We start from the raw sequence: 16,595 nt of genomic DNA, 5'->3' as shown, positions 1-16,595 counted from the left end.
ATGTTACTTTAATATATATATATATATATATATATATATATTGTCTAAATGTCTAATAAATTATTTGTTATTAAAATTAATAAAAGTAAAAACAAAAGAAGAAACAACTTAAGTGCTTAACAAAGGCTAGTCTAATGAGTTAATAATATTAAAAAAATAAAATTCATTTTCATAAGATAAGTTATAATTTATGAGTTATACGTGTATTTTTTTTGTTAACTAATTTTTTTAAATACCGATATACCATATTATCTAAATTATACATTTATACAATTGTACATTTATTTAAATCTATGATGTAGTTTTTTTTTTTTTCGGTATAGACCATATAGACCGTATAGTTATTACTTTTTACTTATTCCTTGTTAATTAAATACTAAAATCTATAGGATTAGGGTTTAAATGTAGATGTAGTTATTACCTATTGGCTACTACCTAATGTTAGTAACTTAGTATAGTAGTATTAATGTATTAGTATATAAGTTAATTTAATTATGAATCTATGATATTATTTAATTTGTAATTATAAACAAACACATTACACATTGTTAATTATAATTTATAATACTATTAAGTCTATTGTACATTTATACTATTAACTTAAATTGGAATTACATAAATTTATCTAGTAATAATGTGTAACATATCTAATGATAATATGTATATAATTATATTGAACGGATCATATGCTTATATAGTTATATAATTATAAACTTATAGTTGTATTCATATGAATCTAATAATGATCAAAGGATATGATCTATATAAGAAATAAGATATATCATATAACTAATAATTTTTTATATTCAAATTGTTAAGATTCGAATTTTTGAAATTTCGAGCCCTAAACAAGTCGGGCAAGCGGGTCGGGTCAAGCGATACTCGAGTCGAAAATTTCAAGCCATAACGAGTCGGGCGGGCGAGCCGGTCCGATCGAGTCTTAAACGAGCCGAGCTCTCGAGGCCTCATACGAGCTGAGCGGTTCGGTCCCTGAACGGGTCGAGCTCACGAGCCCCCGTCGAGTTATGTCGGGCGAGTCGGGTAGGTATCACTAATTAATTGAGCGGGTTTCAACAGTAACGAGCGGGTTTCGACAGTGCCGAGCTCGAGCTTGGATCGGGCTAAACAAGGCGGGTACCGAGCGGGACCTCGAGCCCAATCGGCTTGCTTACGGCCCTAGTTTTGATTGAATGTGAAAAATATGTTATATCCTCATAATTTGAAATTATTCATATTTCTTATCTACTATCTACTAAGAGAAAGCCCTCTTTACCTTAATGTCAGTTAATGTATATGTACGTTGATTGTCAGTTGTTTTATTAGGAGGTCATCCTTAATGTTAGTTAATGTCGGTTCCTCTTTATTTTGACAAGTGACAATCAACTCTTTTTGTTTTTTTTCAAACCAGCCAGCACGGCAAGCTTTAATTTGCTTGCACAAAAGTAGTTTATTTAACTAAGGGAGATGATACATGCACAATAAATATAATATAGGTTCAAAAAAAAGAAAGTGTAATACAAGTATATAACCCTAAGGCACATTAAGGTGGAGTCCATATATATGGGTCTCCTCAATGTGTCTTGGTGTTGTACATTTGTAGTACACTTGTTGTAATTTAAGCATTTTCTTATAATTAATCATATTGAAATGTCCAGCCTGTCAAGATACAGAAATTGCCAAGTCTAATCCCTTGCGGGGTCTTAAATTGTTACTTTTGACAATCCGTTTAATAACCCTCACCTCTTCTCTTCCCTTATTTTTATCTTTTCCAAAAAATATCAATTTTAAAATATTCTTAATTTTTTTTATTTTTTATATCACATAAAAAAATTATTATTATTTAAATAAAAAAATTTATTACAATATAAATTTTTTTTTTCACTTTTTTATATAAATTATTTTTATTTTATATTACATCAATTACTTTTTTATTTTTAATCTGATAAAAAAAATTTCCGACGTAAGACAAAGAGAGGAGAGAGAAAAGAGGTTATTAAACGGGCCACGAAAGAAAGTAGTGTGAAAACAACATCCAGTTTTTGACTGCTGAAAAGAAATAAATGTAGAAACAAGCTGGGATGTGATAGATATAAATTTCCACGATCAAATTAGATGTAGCCAACTAATCTGTGTCAGATCCCCTTTATTTTGACAACTGACAACTCTACGTTTTTTCCAAACCAACGAGCAAGCTCCTTTATTTATTTTGACAACTGACAACTCTACGTTTTTTCCAAACCAACGAGCAAGCTCCACAAAACTAGTTCATATAATCACACTGAAATGTCCAGGTCAAGTCCACCCTTTTTTTCTCTCTCTTGCTTTCCTCAATCAATGCAGAAATATTCCTGCCACTTTACGACACATGACAGTAAGGCTTTTCAGAAGAGCCCACAAAACCGACCTCGTGGAGTCGTGGGTGGACCCCATGATCAACAGATAGAGAGACACATATGATACTTATAGCAATTACAATGACTTTATGCATATCTCAATTTTAAATAGTTAGTAAAAATTTAATTTATTTAATTTAATTAATGAATTTTAAAATGTATCATACATTTGATTATTTATTTTTAACTCTATATTATTTTTTTTTATTATAGTATTTTTTTTTTCACATAAGTCCCGTTTGATAACTCTACTAATTTACACACTTTCCTTTAGATCTTCACTATAAAAGAAAAATAAGAAAGGAAGAACGTTGAGGGAAAAAGAAAAAAAAAAGAGCGGAAAAGGTAGAGATAAAAATAAAAAATAATAATAAAAAAAAAAGATAAGAGAATAGAATAATTCTACAAGAAATATTCAAAGATAATATTCTGAATAAGATGATCCAATCAACAGTTGGGCTTAAATACAAATGACCTGGTACGTAGCTCATGACTTGGCTACTGACTTAATAATAAAACACTGATAATTGACCCACTACTATGTGATAACTGATCCACTACTTCATGATATACAATGATACATATATGGCTCACGATTATAGCCCATGTTTACCCACTATAATCGTGAAGTAGTTGATATATATATATATATATATGGTTTCTTCTACTTCACATCGAGGAAACCATGCAAGTCTTGGTGTTCTTTTATGAGCGTGATTGTTTTTTCATATAATTATGATCTTTTTCACAACATAGTTGATCATAAAACGATCTCTGCTATTTAGATGGCCTTTTTTTGGTAATGTTGTTTCTTCGTATTCAGGGGCTATTCTTATTTAATTACTTTTTTCTGGTTGGAGTATGATCATATGTAAAGATGAATAGGTGAAAATGTACAGTATTAAAAATCATATTTGTATTGGATTCAACAAATGGATGTAAAGAGATAAAATATTGATTAAGAAAGAGTAAAAATAAATTAACACATTAAGTCACAATCTAAAGGCAAAGTATAAGGTAGTAATTATTTAATAAGATGAATTAAAAGACACCAATAATTACAAATGGATATTTCTAAACTGCGAAGAGACGTACACTTGCAAAATTGTAACTTAATTATTTAGTAACTAAAATATAACGTGAACTTGCAAAATTGACTAATTCCACCCACCCCGTGATACCCGAAATCCTACGGATTTAGACTAAAAATTGCAGGTAGCGGGCTGTTGGGTCTCAAACCTGATCACTGCAGTACAGGTATGGGAAACTAGGTAAAATCGCCCCAATCCGGCCCGTGTCCAACCCTACTTTTTTTGAACACCGATTCAGCGAATAAAAAAGCCTAACATATTTGGAAAAAGAATTTGAGAAATTTCTAGAATATTAAAATCAAAAGTTCGAGTACAATTGGTAGCAATAACAACAATGCAATAATAAAAGTTAAAGTTTTTATTTTTATTTTTTTATGAGCAATAACAGGGAAATAGGAAAGGGATCAATGAGAGTTTTTCCCACTCTTGATTCTAAAAGAGGAAATAAAAGGAAGGGATGTGGGAATGCGTCCTTAACAATAATGAGAAGCGGCTCATTTGGCAACTATGGTTAATAATAATGATGATGTGATAAAGAGCACAATAATGGTTTTGCATGTACATGGTGAAAATTGTGGCTGTAATGGTGGTGAAAGTGCCAAAATCTTTCTTATTCATGGTGACAACAATGGGGTTTCTGGTGGCATGCATAAAGATACTGGTGTTTCGCGCTCGTATAGAGCAGTGCCGGCTCTACCCTTAGGCGACTTAGGTGGTCGCCTAAGGCCCCAAGGGAAGAAGGCTCCAAAAAATACATTTAAATGGAAGTTGTTGTGAGATATATTTTAAGAGGAAAGCAAAAAGAAGTTTTGTTCTTTATATTTAAGAAAAATAGTTAAAAAACTGCTGAGTATGCCATGTTAGTTGGACTCGAATGTCGGGTCTCCACCTTACTACCATGTAACGCAGTCAATAAAAATATAAAATCGCGTAAATTTGTTAAAAAAAAAAAAAGAATTGTTTTATTTTATCCATAAAAAAACAATTAGTTTAAAAAATAAAGAAAAAGTAGAATGTGTGGGCATAGGACCGAATTGATGTCAACACCGGCTCAGTTATTTCTTTCCAGTCTCCACCTACTCATTAAGGGATCCGGCTTAATGAAGTTTTCAACGGCTCAGATGCAGTGAAAGTTTTAAACGGCCCAAATGGAGTTTTTATTTTTTCCGTCACTTCACACCGTTCTAGAGCAAAACAGACCTGATTTTGTTTTTCTTTCTCTCTCTTTGTTTTTGGGAAACGTTCTCATCATAGATCCCAACTCCTCCGAACCACCACCACCACCCTTTTCCTCTCCCCCATCAAATCTCCACTGTCCATCCCCAACGAGATTCCTCTATCCACCCTCCGATTCCTCTCCACGCTCGGCAGCTCAGCCGGGTTCGCGCCGGTTCACCTGGGTTCGAACGCGTTCAAGCAGGCGAGTGTTTTGCTGGCCCTGTTTGCCGATGGCCGGGGATGGGTACAGAGTGGAAGAGAATAATGGGTGTATGATGCTCGGGTGTCAAATGTGTTTTGCTGAGCTGGGTGGGTTACCCCTGACACGGACTGGGTGAGACCCATACCGCTGTCCTACTTGGTGTCTCTCCCATCTTCTTCTTCTTCTTCTTTCTATTTTTTAAAACCTCTCTCTCCCTGCCTTTTCTTTTTGGGTGGAATGTTTTTGTAATTTCTAGGGTGAATAAAAAATGATTTTTTAAATATTAGACATTTTTATAATTTCTAGGAAAATTTATGAGATATTGGATCTATTTTCTTAAATGTAGATTTCTACAAATTCAATTATTGATTTTTTAAAAAAATTGGTGGAGTTAGAAGTTGAGTTAGAAAAATAGTATTTGCCTAAATTATTAGAACAATAAAATATAAATTTTGAACGCTTCAACATAATTTGGAAGTGAAACCGTCAAACTTGTGTATATGTATCATGAGGCCTTTCCCGTCAATGTGCGAACAAAAAAGCTGGTTTAGCTAGAGATTAATGAAACAATAATATTTGTGAATGGAGTGGCCTTTATATACCGAAAGCCTTGTAGTAGGGTTTACTCGTATTTCTTCAAATTCATGATACCTTTTAAATAGAGGCTGCTTCCCTTCGCCCAAGATACCTTTTAAACGTCTTCGGCCTTTCCCTCCACCCAAAAGAAAAAGATTTCCTTGGGCCCTTTTGTTCTCTTCGTCATAAAATTAAGAATTATAGGTCAGATTTATGGCATAACCTGCCCTGATCTCAGTAATCTTATATATGTTTTTGTTATTATTATTATTATTATTATTAATTATCTTCAATCTCCCTCGCCCGCACACGCAAACCAATTACGTACCCGAACTCCAGCTTGATTTTCACCAAATTGAACGACACTCCTTTAATTTTTTCACCAAATTCAACACACATTTTCAAAGGGTGCAGCAGTAGTTTGATTCTTTCCATCGATGGGGCACCAACCGAGAGACAGATTTCTTTCCAAAAAGGACCAACACGTACGTGGTGCAGCAGTACTCTTGAAGGATGCGTGATTTTTTTTCCGTAAACTGCCTTGACCCAACAACACGCGCGAGACAGCACCAATTAATTCTTTCCATTTCTGTTCTCTTGAAATCATGTACGCGAGAAGGGTGCCGCGCCATTTGAGTGCATTAAGACCGAACAAGAGAGAAACACGAACATTCGTTCAAAAGCTGTACACGTTATTATTTCCATAACAAATCAGATATGCAAGGGACCGGTTTACTCACGTTAATTTCCTTAATCAAGCAGCTGGCACATCAAGACACGGGTGTTGAACTTGAGCATACGTGGACGGGGAGGCGTGAATAAAGAGCTGTAGCTGTCCACCGAGTATAGCCACAGATTTCCTTCCCGTTTAGCACCGAGCAAGACATGATCTCTCTTTCCTTAGCTGGTTCAGCGTCTCCTTATACAAGATTCTCTCCAAGATAAGCGGCAACCGAGCTTTCTGTCCAAGCCAACAGCACCGAATTAATACACACAAGGCAGAAAATAATTACTTTCCAAACCTGGCTCAATTCTTGTCTACGCACAGAACTGGCAGCAAAAAGGAGACACAATTCTTTCCAAAAGATTGAACACCGATGCACTTGATTTTTATTTACTTCCTTAAAGCCACGTTGCTAAAATTCTTTATTTAGTTTTTTTTTTTTTTCCTCCCAATATAGTATACATACAATATTTCCGGCGTACATCCAGGCCGGGACCGGCAATCGCCCTATTGCCGGATTTGAACCCATCAAACCAAAAATATAAAACCCCAAAATAAAAAAAACCTAATCACATTAGATTCGAAAAATCAAAACAACAAATAGCGACGTGCGTTCACAATTGTCTTTTAATTAATTTTTTTAATCTATATAAGTAAATAGAGACATGGCTTATTTGTTATGTGGCTAATTGGCCACGTGGCTAAAATTTTAATTTGTCAAAATATATATAAAAAAAAATAGCCACGTCGTATATATGCCACGTGGCTAATTGGAGACGTGGACAATACACCACATGACTAATTTATTAAAATTATCAAAAAAAAAAAATGTAAAAATTTCAATTCCTAAAAAAGTTGGAAAAAATATGAATATTTTAGCCACGTGGCTTATGTACCACATGGCTAATTGGCGACGTGGAAATAATCCATGTGACTAATAACTTGCGCAAACATTTCGCTATGTGGTGGTTTACCCACGTGGCAAAATCGCGACGTAGGTAATCTACCACGTAGCAAAATAGCCACGTGGCTACAATCGTAGCTAAACTGCAAGTTTTTTTTTAGTGTGTTAATCACTATTTTGTATTAAATGATTTCGATTTTGTTATTTTAACCTATGATAATTAATAAAAAAAATTAAGAATCTCTTAATAATAGTAGATTCGTCATTAAGAAAAAAAATTAATTAATTAATTAAAATTAACGGTTAAAATTTGAAGGGAAAAAAAAAAAAAAATTGAAAAAACCAACATCATTGGTGTAGGCGGTGAAAATGGACCAGGCTTTTCACACATAGGTCACGAGCTAGACAGGCTCAATGTTAAGGGCAACCATGCTAGCTAGCTGCTCCAACCTAATTTAACATCTGACCACTCTAAACTATATTCGAAGATGTGGACTCTCATGTCGCACATGAATGCACCCTTTCAATTATTCTAGCTATGGTGAATGATTGTATGGAAATCAAGCTAGCCAGCCCATCAAATCCGTTTAGTGAGATGCACAGATCAAGGGCAGACACCATCTTATACATAATTAGTTAATTAGAAGTTATATTAGTTTTTAAATCATTATACAAAAACGAAGAAGATAATAGCAGATCGAATTTCTCGATCCCTTTGAAGGCACGTATAAATAAGAAAAAGAAAGACTATATTAATAGAACCAATTAAAGAGAGAGAGAGTATTAAGATAACATGTTAATCTAATCCAATTTGGTCAAGCACAATTACGATCGAGCGTCATTTTTATTTTTATTTTTTTTAATTTTTGAGTGAATAAAATCTTTATTGATCAAACTCAACTCCTACACACTCCAGAAACTGGAATCACGGTTCTCAACAGATCCAAACACTCAACCAACAGAAAAAAATAAAAAAAAAAAAAAAAAAAAAGGGAAAGAAAACGGAGGACCCGAACAGTGGAACTGGCCTACTTCTGAGACGCCTTAGAGAGCAACCGGACTTTCACTTCCCATCTAATCTTAGAAAGCAACGCCTCTAAGTTAATTCAACGACCCACCCCTTGAAGGCTTGTAGTGATCAAAGGTTCACTGGAGCCGACTGATGCTATCGGTACATGATACATGGGAGCAGGCATCTGTGTTGGAAGATTTGGTGTGGTTGCATCAAAATTAAGAACTTGAATTGCTTGCCTAATGGAGGGCCTAAGACTTCGATCAGGGTGAGCACACCAAAGTCCAACAATAATCAAGCACTCGACCTGTTTTTCGTCAAGATCATTTTGCAGCTTCCCATCCACTGCCAAAAGAAGATCTCCTCTCCCATACTGATTCCAAACCCACTGGACCAAGCCTACGTCAGAATCCTCTTCCATGGGATAACCTGACCTTCTTCCAGTAGCAATTTCTAAGGCAACCACCCCAAAGCTGTACACGTCCGACTCTTTACTAGTCCTACCTGTGCTCATGCATTCTGGAGCCATGTATCCTAAAGTTCCGGCCAACCCGGTTGTTTGGGGATCTAGCTCGTGATCCGAAAGTCGAGCCAATCCAAAGTCACCAAGCTTGACAGCGAAACTAGAGTCTAGCATGACATTGCTGGATTTGATATCCCGGTGCACCACACATTGCTCCCACTCTTCATGAAGATAGAGCAACGCGGAGGCCAATCCAAGAGATATCTTGTATCTCACTACCCAAGGGAGAGGACTCCTCTTCCCAAAGAGGTGAGCATCAAGGCTACAATTTGGCATAAACTCGTAGACAAGTAGGAACTTACCTCTGTCATGACAACATCCTATGAGTTGCACAAGATTCCGGTGCCTCAGCCGGCTAATGATCTTCACTTCAGTGATGTATTCTTTCTTCCCCTGTTTAGACCCGCTTGAGATTTTCTTCACAGCGATTGGAATGTCTAAATCAGTTAAATACCCCTTGTAAACGGCGCCGAACCCTCCTTCACCCAATTTCCTCTCATTTGAGAAGTTGCAGGTGGCTAATGCAAGCTCGTTATAAGAGAACCTTCTTGGTCCCCCTCCTCTTTCTAGGTCGTCGTTTATCGATATTAAGTTCTTTGTATCTACCGTTCCCTTCTTCTTTCCCTTCCATGTCCACAAAATTACAAACGTTGTAATTGCCCCTGCTATCAGAACACCACCCGAAACTGTAAAACCAACCACTAATCTCTTCTTTTTTGCATTATTTCCATTTTTTTCCTTAATTTCTAAACTTGAACTGAATTCCCACGATTGAATTTTAATTTGCTCTCCAGACAAACCAATACCATTAGTGGCTGAAAATCCAACTGTGACCCACGGGGGAAGAATTTCCCTGAGATCAATTTCATAAGAAAGATTGGTAACCTCCGAAGTATTAGAGGTTGTTTGGTACTTCCAAGAGACACTCAAATTCTGGGTAGAAGCATTGTAGGTGATCCATACATCAGCAGTGTCTCCACTGTGCGAGCTGGCATTCCAACGGGTGTAAATAGCAGAAGCAATTGAGTTGTTGTTAATCCCCACATGATCAAATGGAGGATCCCATTCGTTCGAGAGTGAGTCGAACTCAACATGAACAATTTGGTTCCGAAGTGAATCAGTATCGGTTGTGGTGTTGAATAGGCCTAGAAATCCACCATATGAATTCGGCGGGATTTCAAACCCAGCCGGAGCCAAGAAGAATGCTAGCCCATCGGCATTATCGTTAGCTCCGGTGTTGTAAGTGAAGGAGTAATGTGTCGTAAAGTTAGTGAGCTTTCTCGTATCAGAGTCCCAGAGCGGCACCCTCTTAGCATAGATGGCCCAACCTACTCGCCAGGGATATGTTTTTGTGTTGAACATGTCAATGGCTCCAAGAAAAGGTACAGCATCACCCAGATATAGTATGTCGGTGGCAGTGGGTTTAAATTGAGTTATTTGGAAAGAAATTGAATGAGCGGTGGGAAGAAGTAGAAGGAAGAAGAAGAGAGGCAACATAGGTATATACATGAAAGATGTAAGGGGATTTGTGATTAATAGAGAAAATGGAAAGGGAAGATACTGAATAATACTGGTATTGATAGTTCTAAGCGATTCGAGAGGCTCAGTCTCTCCAAAGGAAGGATCACAATAATTCTCAAGTGTGTTCTATTCCCTTACTACATAGTTCTTATATAGACTCGGTTAGGAATCTTCTGCTCTCTCTCTCCTTGACAGTAAGCAATAACAAACTTAGGGTAAAATAGTAAAAGAACAATAAGAATAATAGATTCTGGAATACTTCTAGAATTCTCCTTGCAACGGTCTACACCTTCCTGCTACGTCATTCCTTCTTAGCTGTCTATTGGTAATAACCCATGGTAGATTGATACCCATGGGCTAGTCCCTTGATAGGCCCATGACAAGGCCTCTCCCATCAGAGCACCTTGCCCACAAGGTGCGGGTACTGATGTTGAAGATCCCATAAAAGCTCCCAGGTAGCATCGGCCGAAGAAGCACCCATCCAGCGAACAAGGGCCTCTATAGCCGCTTTGCCGCGACGTTTGACCATTCGGCGTGCAAGCAACTCCTCTGGCTCGGGGCGAATTTCACCAGCAGCATCGATTGGCGGGAGGGTGGAAAGAGGTGTGATGTGTAGACCCAGTTTCTTCTTCAAGCAAGACACGTGGAATACTGGGTGAATACGAGCGTCAGAAGGCAGGTCCAGTTCATATGCAACAGACCCAAGGGACGTAAGACTTTAAATGGTCCGAAGAAGCGAGGAGAGAGCTTCAGGTTTCGGCGCAGAGCGACGGTTTTTCTGACGATAAGGCTGAAGGCGCAGAAAAACCCAGTCACCAGGCTGAAATTCACATTCAGTGCGATGTTTGTCAGCTTGAGTCTTCATCCGATGCTGGGCCTCGTGCAGATGCTCCTTAAGAATAGAAAGGACAGTAGAACGATCCCTCAACTAGGAGTCGACTGCGAGATTAGCTGAGGTGCCAGGAACGTAGGATAAAAGAGAGGGTGGTGGATAGCCATAAACCGCCTCAAACAGTGTAAGACCAGTAGAGGAGTGGTGGTTAGTATTATACCACCACTCAGCCATAGGAAGCCACACACTCCATTCTTTTGGTTTGGCACCCGCATAACACCGAAGGTAGGTCTCAAGGCACTTGTTGAGAGCCTCTGTTTGCCCATCCGACTGGGGGTGGTAGGCTGAGCTGAAGGCAAGAGTAGTGCCCTGGAGACGGAATAGTTCCAGCCAAAAAGAGCTAGTAAACACCGGGTCACGGTCTGAAACAATTGTTGCCGGCAGCCCATGTAATTTGAAAATATTGGCCAAAAAGGCTTGAGCAACGGTAGCAGCAGTATACGGGTGAGCTAAAGAGATGAAATGTCCATATTTGGAAAAACGATCGATGACCACCATGATAACAGAAAAACCATGAGCCAAAGGAAGGCCCTCAATGAAGTCCATGGAGATGTCTGACCAGATCCGGGAAGGTATTGGCAAAGGCTGGAGCAGGCCTGGGGAGGGCAGTGTCTCATGCTTATTTGTTTGGCACACCAAACATTCACGAACAAATTTCTTAATATCAGCACGCATCCCTGTCCAAAAAAAATTTGCCTTGGCACGCTGGATGGTCTTGTGATACCCGGAGTGTCCTGCCGCGGGATTGGCGTGGATGAATTCCAAAAGTAGTTGCTGAAACGGTGAACCCTTCACAATCCAAAGTCAACCTTTGCGAAGGATCAAACCCTGCTGCAAGGAGTATCCCTTAGGAGCAGCCTTTCCCTGCTGCAGAGTAAGTAACAAGGCAGCAGTGTATGGATCTAAGAGATAAGAATCCTTTAAATCCGAGATCCAAGTAGGAGTCGGAAAAGAGATGAGAGAAATAGAAGGGTTAGACTCGGGCAACCTGGATAAGGCGTCAGCAACCACATTGTCACGGCCCTTTTTGTATTCTATTTGGAAATCGTAGCCGAGCAGCTTGGACAACCAACGCTACTGGAAGACTGTTCCCACCCGTTGTTCCAACAGAAATTTGAGAGCCTGACGATCCGTACGCACCGTAAAAGAGTGTCCCAGCAGATAAGGCCGCCACTGCTGGACAGCGGTGACTAAGGAAAGCAGCTCTTTCTCATAAGTAGAGAGAAGGAGTGCCTGGCCCTTAAGGGCCTTGCTGAGAAAAGCAATGGGTCGGCCTTGCTGCATTAAAACTGGGCCGAGGCCCGTCCCACAAGCATCACATTCTACCACAAAGGGAATAGAAAAATCTGGGAGCCTGAGAACCGGAGGAGTCATCATCGTCTTCTTAAGTTGATCAAAAGCAGTCGACGCAGCTGGAGACCAGTGGAAGGCATTCTTCTTTAATAAAGCCGTTAAGGGAGCAGCCAAAATACCATAGTGCCGAATGAACTTCCGGTAATAACCGGTAAGGCCCAAAAACCCGCGTAGGGCTTTAATCGACTGCGGAAGAGGCCAATTCAGCATGGCTTCAATTTCGCCGAATCCGCTCGAACTCCTTGATGAGAGATAAAATGGCCAAGGTATTCAATCTCAGCCACAGCAAATGTGCACTTGGATTGTTTAGCAAAAAGATGGTGCTGCAATAAAACCTCCAGAACTGCCTTTAAGTGGTGCACATGGTCCTCCAAATTCTGGCTGTAAATCAATATATCGTCAAAAAAGACAAGAACGAAACAGCGTAGGAATGGACTGAAGATTTCGTTCATGAGGGCCTGGAAAGTGGCTGGAGCGTTTGTCAAGCCGAATGGCATGACGAGGAACTCGTAGTGGCCTTCGTGAGTGCGAAACACAGTCTTAGGAACATCGTCGGGCTTCATCCGGATTTGGTGATAACCGGAACGAAGGTCCAGCTTGGAGAAAACAGTTGCACCATGGAGTTCATTTAACAATTCGTCAATAACCGGAATTGGGAATGTCTTTGACTGTGTCACGGTTAAGGGCACGATAGTCCACGCAGAGCCTCCAACTGCCATCAGCCTTCCGGACCAAAAGGACTGGGGCCGAAAAATGACTTTGACGGGGCGAATGACCCCAGTGCTTAAGAGCTCACGTATGATCTTCTCAATCTCAGCCTTTTGGAAATAAGGGTAGCGATAGGAGGGAATATTGACAGGGTGTGGGCTTTTGAGGACAATGCTGTGATCATGGGTACGAGAAGGCGGCAAACCAGTGGGTGTGGAAAAAACCTCTGTAAAGGAGTCCAGGAGTGTCTGAATGGGAACTGGTAAGGCCGTAGGGGGTGGAGCTGTATCACAAGAGAGCAACTTCAATAGGAGGCCCTTAGTAGCGGCAGAGTTGGACTGAAGAAAGTGGGCTCCGTCAGCCACTGAAAGTTCGCCAGGGGGTACACCAGTGAGCGTAAGGTTCTGGGCCTGCAGTGTAAACGACATAGTCATTTGGGTAAAATCCCACAAGATGGGGCCCAACGTGCGAAGCCACTCAACGCCAAGGACAACATCACAGCCCCCTAAAGGGATCAAATAGAAATTTGAGATGATAGTGTGGCCCTGGATCCAAAGGGAAACCGAAGAGGCCATCCCTGAACATGGAATGGAAGTGCCATCCGCAATATTAACCTGAAGACGGTGAGTAGGTTCAAGGGAGAGTGGAACCTTAAGCAACAAGGACTGATCCAGGAAGTTATGAGAACTGCCTGAATCAACCAAAATGCTTACTCGGTGTTGGAGGAGAAAACCCAAAAGTCGCATGGATTTAGCACCGAGCGAACCAGAAATAGCATTTAAGGAAATCTCAGGGTCTTTGCATTCCACGACGTCAAACTCCGGCGTAGGCTCAACTGTGTCAGTGGAATTATAATAAACATCTTCAGGAGCTTCATCCGAAAGTAGCTCTAAGCCAGATAGGAGATACAGGCTAGGAGACTTGCATTTATGGCCAGGCTGCCATTTGTCGTCACAGTAATAACAGAGGCCCCGCTTCCGGCGTTCCTTCATTTGAGCAGGAGAAATACGATGGATTGGGAGTCCAGCATGTGGTTTGGCCGGTAAAGCCAATGGGGCAGATGCAGGGGTTGGAACAGGGGAGGACACAGTGCCCGCATGGTTCCAGCTCTGCTGATGGCCAAAGGAAAAAGAAGACGTAGCAGAACGGACAGGACGTCTGAAACTCTGCAAGTATTCTTCCTGGAGTTTAGCAAGGCCAAACGCAGCAATAAGGCTGGTAGGATGTAACATACAGACAGGAAGTCTAATATCATCCTTTAAACCACTGAGAAAACAAGTCAAACGGTTCCTATCAGAGACCCCACGAAGCCGATTAGATAGAGCCTCGAACTGAGTGGTGTATTTAGCCACCGAAGAAGATTGACGAAGCCGCATCAACTCTTCCATCGGATCGTCATAAGCTGGCCCAAATCGAGTTAACAGGGCATGGACAAAAGCATCCCACGTCGGAAACTGCCCTGACTCCTCTGTGTCCTGGAACCAGATGAGGGCCTCGCCCTCCATGTGGAATGAGGCCATGCGAAGGCGCTGATGAAGGGGAGTTTGATAGTAATCAAAAAACTGATTAACTTTATAAGTCCAGCCCGCAGGATTGGTGCCATCAAAACAGGGAAAATCGAGACGTAAGGCCCGAGTTGTCATCAAACGGTCGCCTGGTTGAAGATCCTGCTGGTCGTCAAACTGGAGACGACGGTCATCTTGATGGTGCCAGCCCGGGTTGCCAAAGAAACCACGATCATCGCTGCCCTGTCGAGGCTCAACACGAGCTTCCAGGCCCTGAGCAGGAGGAACGTCGTGACCCACATTTCCCTGAGGAGGAAAAAGGCCAGGTGCGACGTGGTGTGGTTCGGGAGGAAGCCGAGCATGAGTGGTGACGAGGGTGCGCAGTAAATCGGACATTTCAGTGAGTTGCTCTGAAAGGAGGTATTATGGGTGAGTTGTTGCTGTTGGAAGGCATTGGTGGTGGTCTGCTGCTGAAGAAGGGCATCCTGACACTCTTTCAGGGATTCGGACAACTGGAACAAGCGGGTACCGTCGGCCATGAGGAAAGATTAGGAAAATGGAGAATGGAAAAAAAAATTTGTGAGGAAGCAGTGGGTGAAGGAGCGACGGCTCTGATACCAAATGTAAGGGGATTTGTGATTAATAGAGAAAATGGAAAGGGAAGATACTGAATAATACTGGTATTGATAGTTCTGAGCGATTCGAGAGGCTCAGTCTCTCCAAAGGAAGGATCACAATAATTCTCAAGTGTGTTCTATTCCCTTACTACATAGTTCTTATATAGACTCGGTTAGGAATCTTCTGCTCTCTCTCTCCTTGACAGTAAGCAATAACAAACTTAGGGTAAAATAGTAAAAGAACAATAAGAATAACAGATTATGGAATACTTCTAGAATTCTCCTTGCAACGGTCTACACCTTCCTGCTACGTCATTCCTTCTTAGCTGTCTATTGGTAATAACCCATGGTAGATTGATACCCATGGGCTAGTCCCCTGATAGGCCCATGACAAAAGAGATGGCCACGACTTTGAGAGGGAGAGTAAAGGCAAGTTGAAAGCGAGTAATCGCGTGGATATGGATCCTGAACTTTCGGTTTATATCCTGATCGATGGTACTAAAGTTTCAGCCACCAGCTTAATTTATAGCAGTCTTCGAAAACAAAATAGAGACTCAGGAATCAGGAATGATCCAGTTGCTTCTAGTATTTTTTTTTTTAAAATTTTTTTTTGCTAATACGACACTTTGTATTTTTTAATAAAAATAGAAAAGATAAAGCAAGCTGTTGTTTTTTTATATTAAAAACAGAGTGCCATGTTAACATAAAAAAAATATATATATATAAAAAAAACACTAAAATGAGTTATAACATTTCTCATACAATAGCGTCAACACATTGAAAATGAAATATATAACAAAACAATTGTAGTGATAACTTTAAACATTATAATCCATTGGTTACGTCATAAGCTTTTTTAGGTAGTGAATGGATAACTATTCCTAAGGGGTAGTTCAATCGTCTGGAAATTACAACTCATGAAGCGAAGATCACTAATTCGAATCTCTCCTCCTCTTTCTTGTATGAACATGTTAAAAATAGAAAAGAAAAAGAAAGGTGAATGGATAGCCGTCTCGGGTTCAAGAGTAGGTGTGTGGCAGACAACCTTAAATAATAAAAGGGGACAAAAGGAGAACAAATGGATGATATGTAGCATTCCTCTAATAATATTGTTGTCAAAGTCATCACTGTTAGACAATACTCCACGTACCAATCACTCTAGCAGATCGATCACGTAGACAAGTTGCTGCTAGACAATATTCCACAAATCACTCCAGCGGATCACATAGACGCGTTGCCACCACATAAGGAATAAGTCAGCCTTTATATATATATTTGTGTGCATATATTTTTTTAGATCAACTATTGAATTTGTATAACTTTCATATAAGTCTTTTTAAACTTTACAAATCTAAT

At 39.9% G+C, this 16,595-nt stretch overlaps 2 protein-coding genes across 2 annotated transcripts; both read right to left on the bottom strand.

Annotated features, from left to right (window-relative positions):
- Window positions 1–8,093: 8,093 nt before the first annotated feature.
- Window positions 8,094–10,152, bottom strand: LOC133852098 (L-type lectin-domain containing receptor kinase IX.1-like). The gene has a single exon (XM_062288772.1). It carries the CDS (start codon window positions 10,150–10,152, stop codon window positions 8,215–8,217), a length of 1,938 nt encoding a protein of 645 aa, XP_062144756.1. The 3' UTR covers window positions 8,094–8,214.
- Window positions 10,153–12,130: 1,978 nt separating this feature from the next.
- LOC133852697 (uncharacterized) lies at window positions 12,131–15,018 on the bottom strand. Its single transcript, XM_062289456.1, has 2 exons — window positions 12,745–15,018; window positions 12,131–12,595 (listed from the first exon to the last, which is right to left on the bottom strand). The coding sequence occupies exons 1-2, from the start codon at window positions 15,016–15,018 to the stop codon at window positions 12,131–12,133; spliced, it is 2,739 nt and encodes a 912-aa protein (XP_062145440.1).
- Between the last annotated feature and the right edge of the window lie 1,577 nt (window positions 15,019–16,595).

The sequence above is a fragment of the Alnus glutinosa genome, chromosome 12, assembly GCF_958979055.1.
Source record: "Alnus glutinosa chromosome 12, dhAlnGlut1.1, whole genome shotgun sequence".
Lineage (NCBI taxonomy): Eukaryota > Viridiplantae > Streptophyta > Magnoliopsida > Fagales > Betulaceae > Alnus > Alnus glutinosa.
The sequence above is the reverse complement of the archived record's forward strand: the minus strand, read 5'-3'. Positions and strand labels throughout refer to the sequence as shown.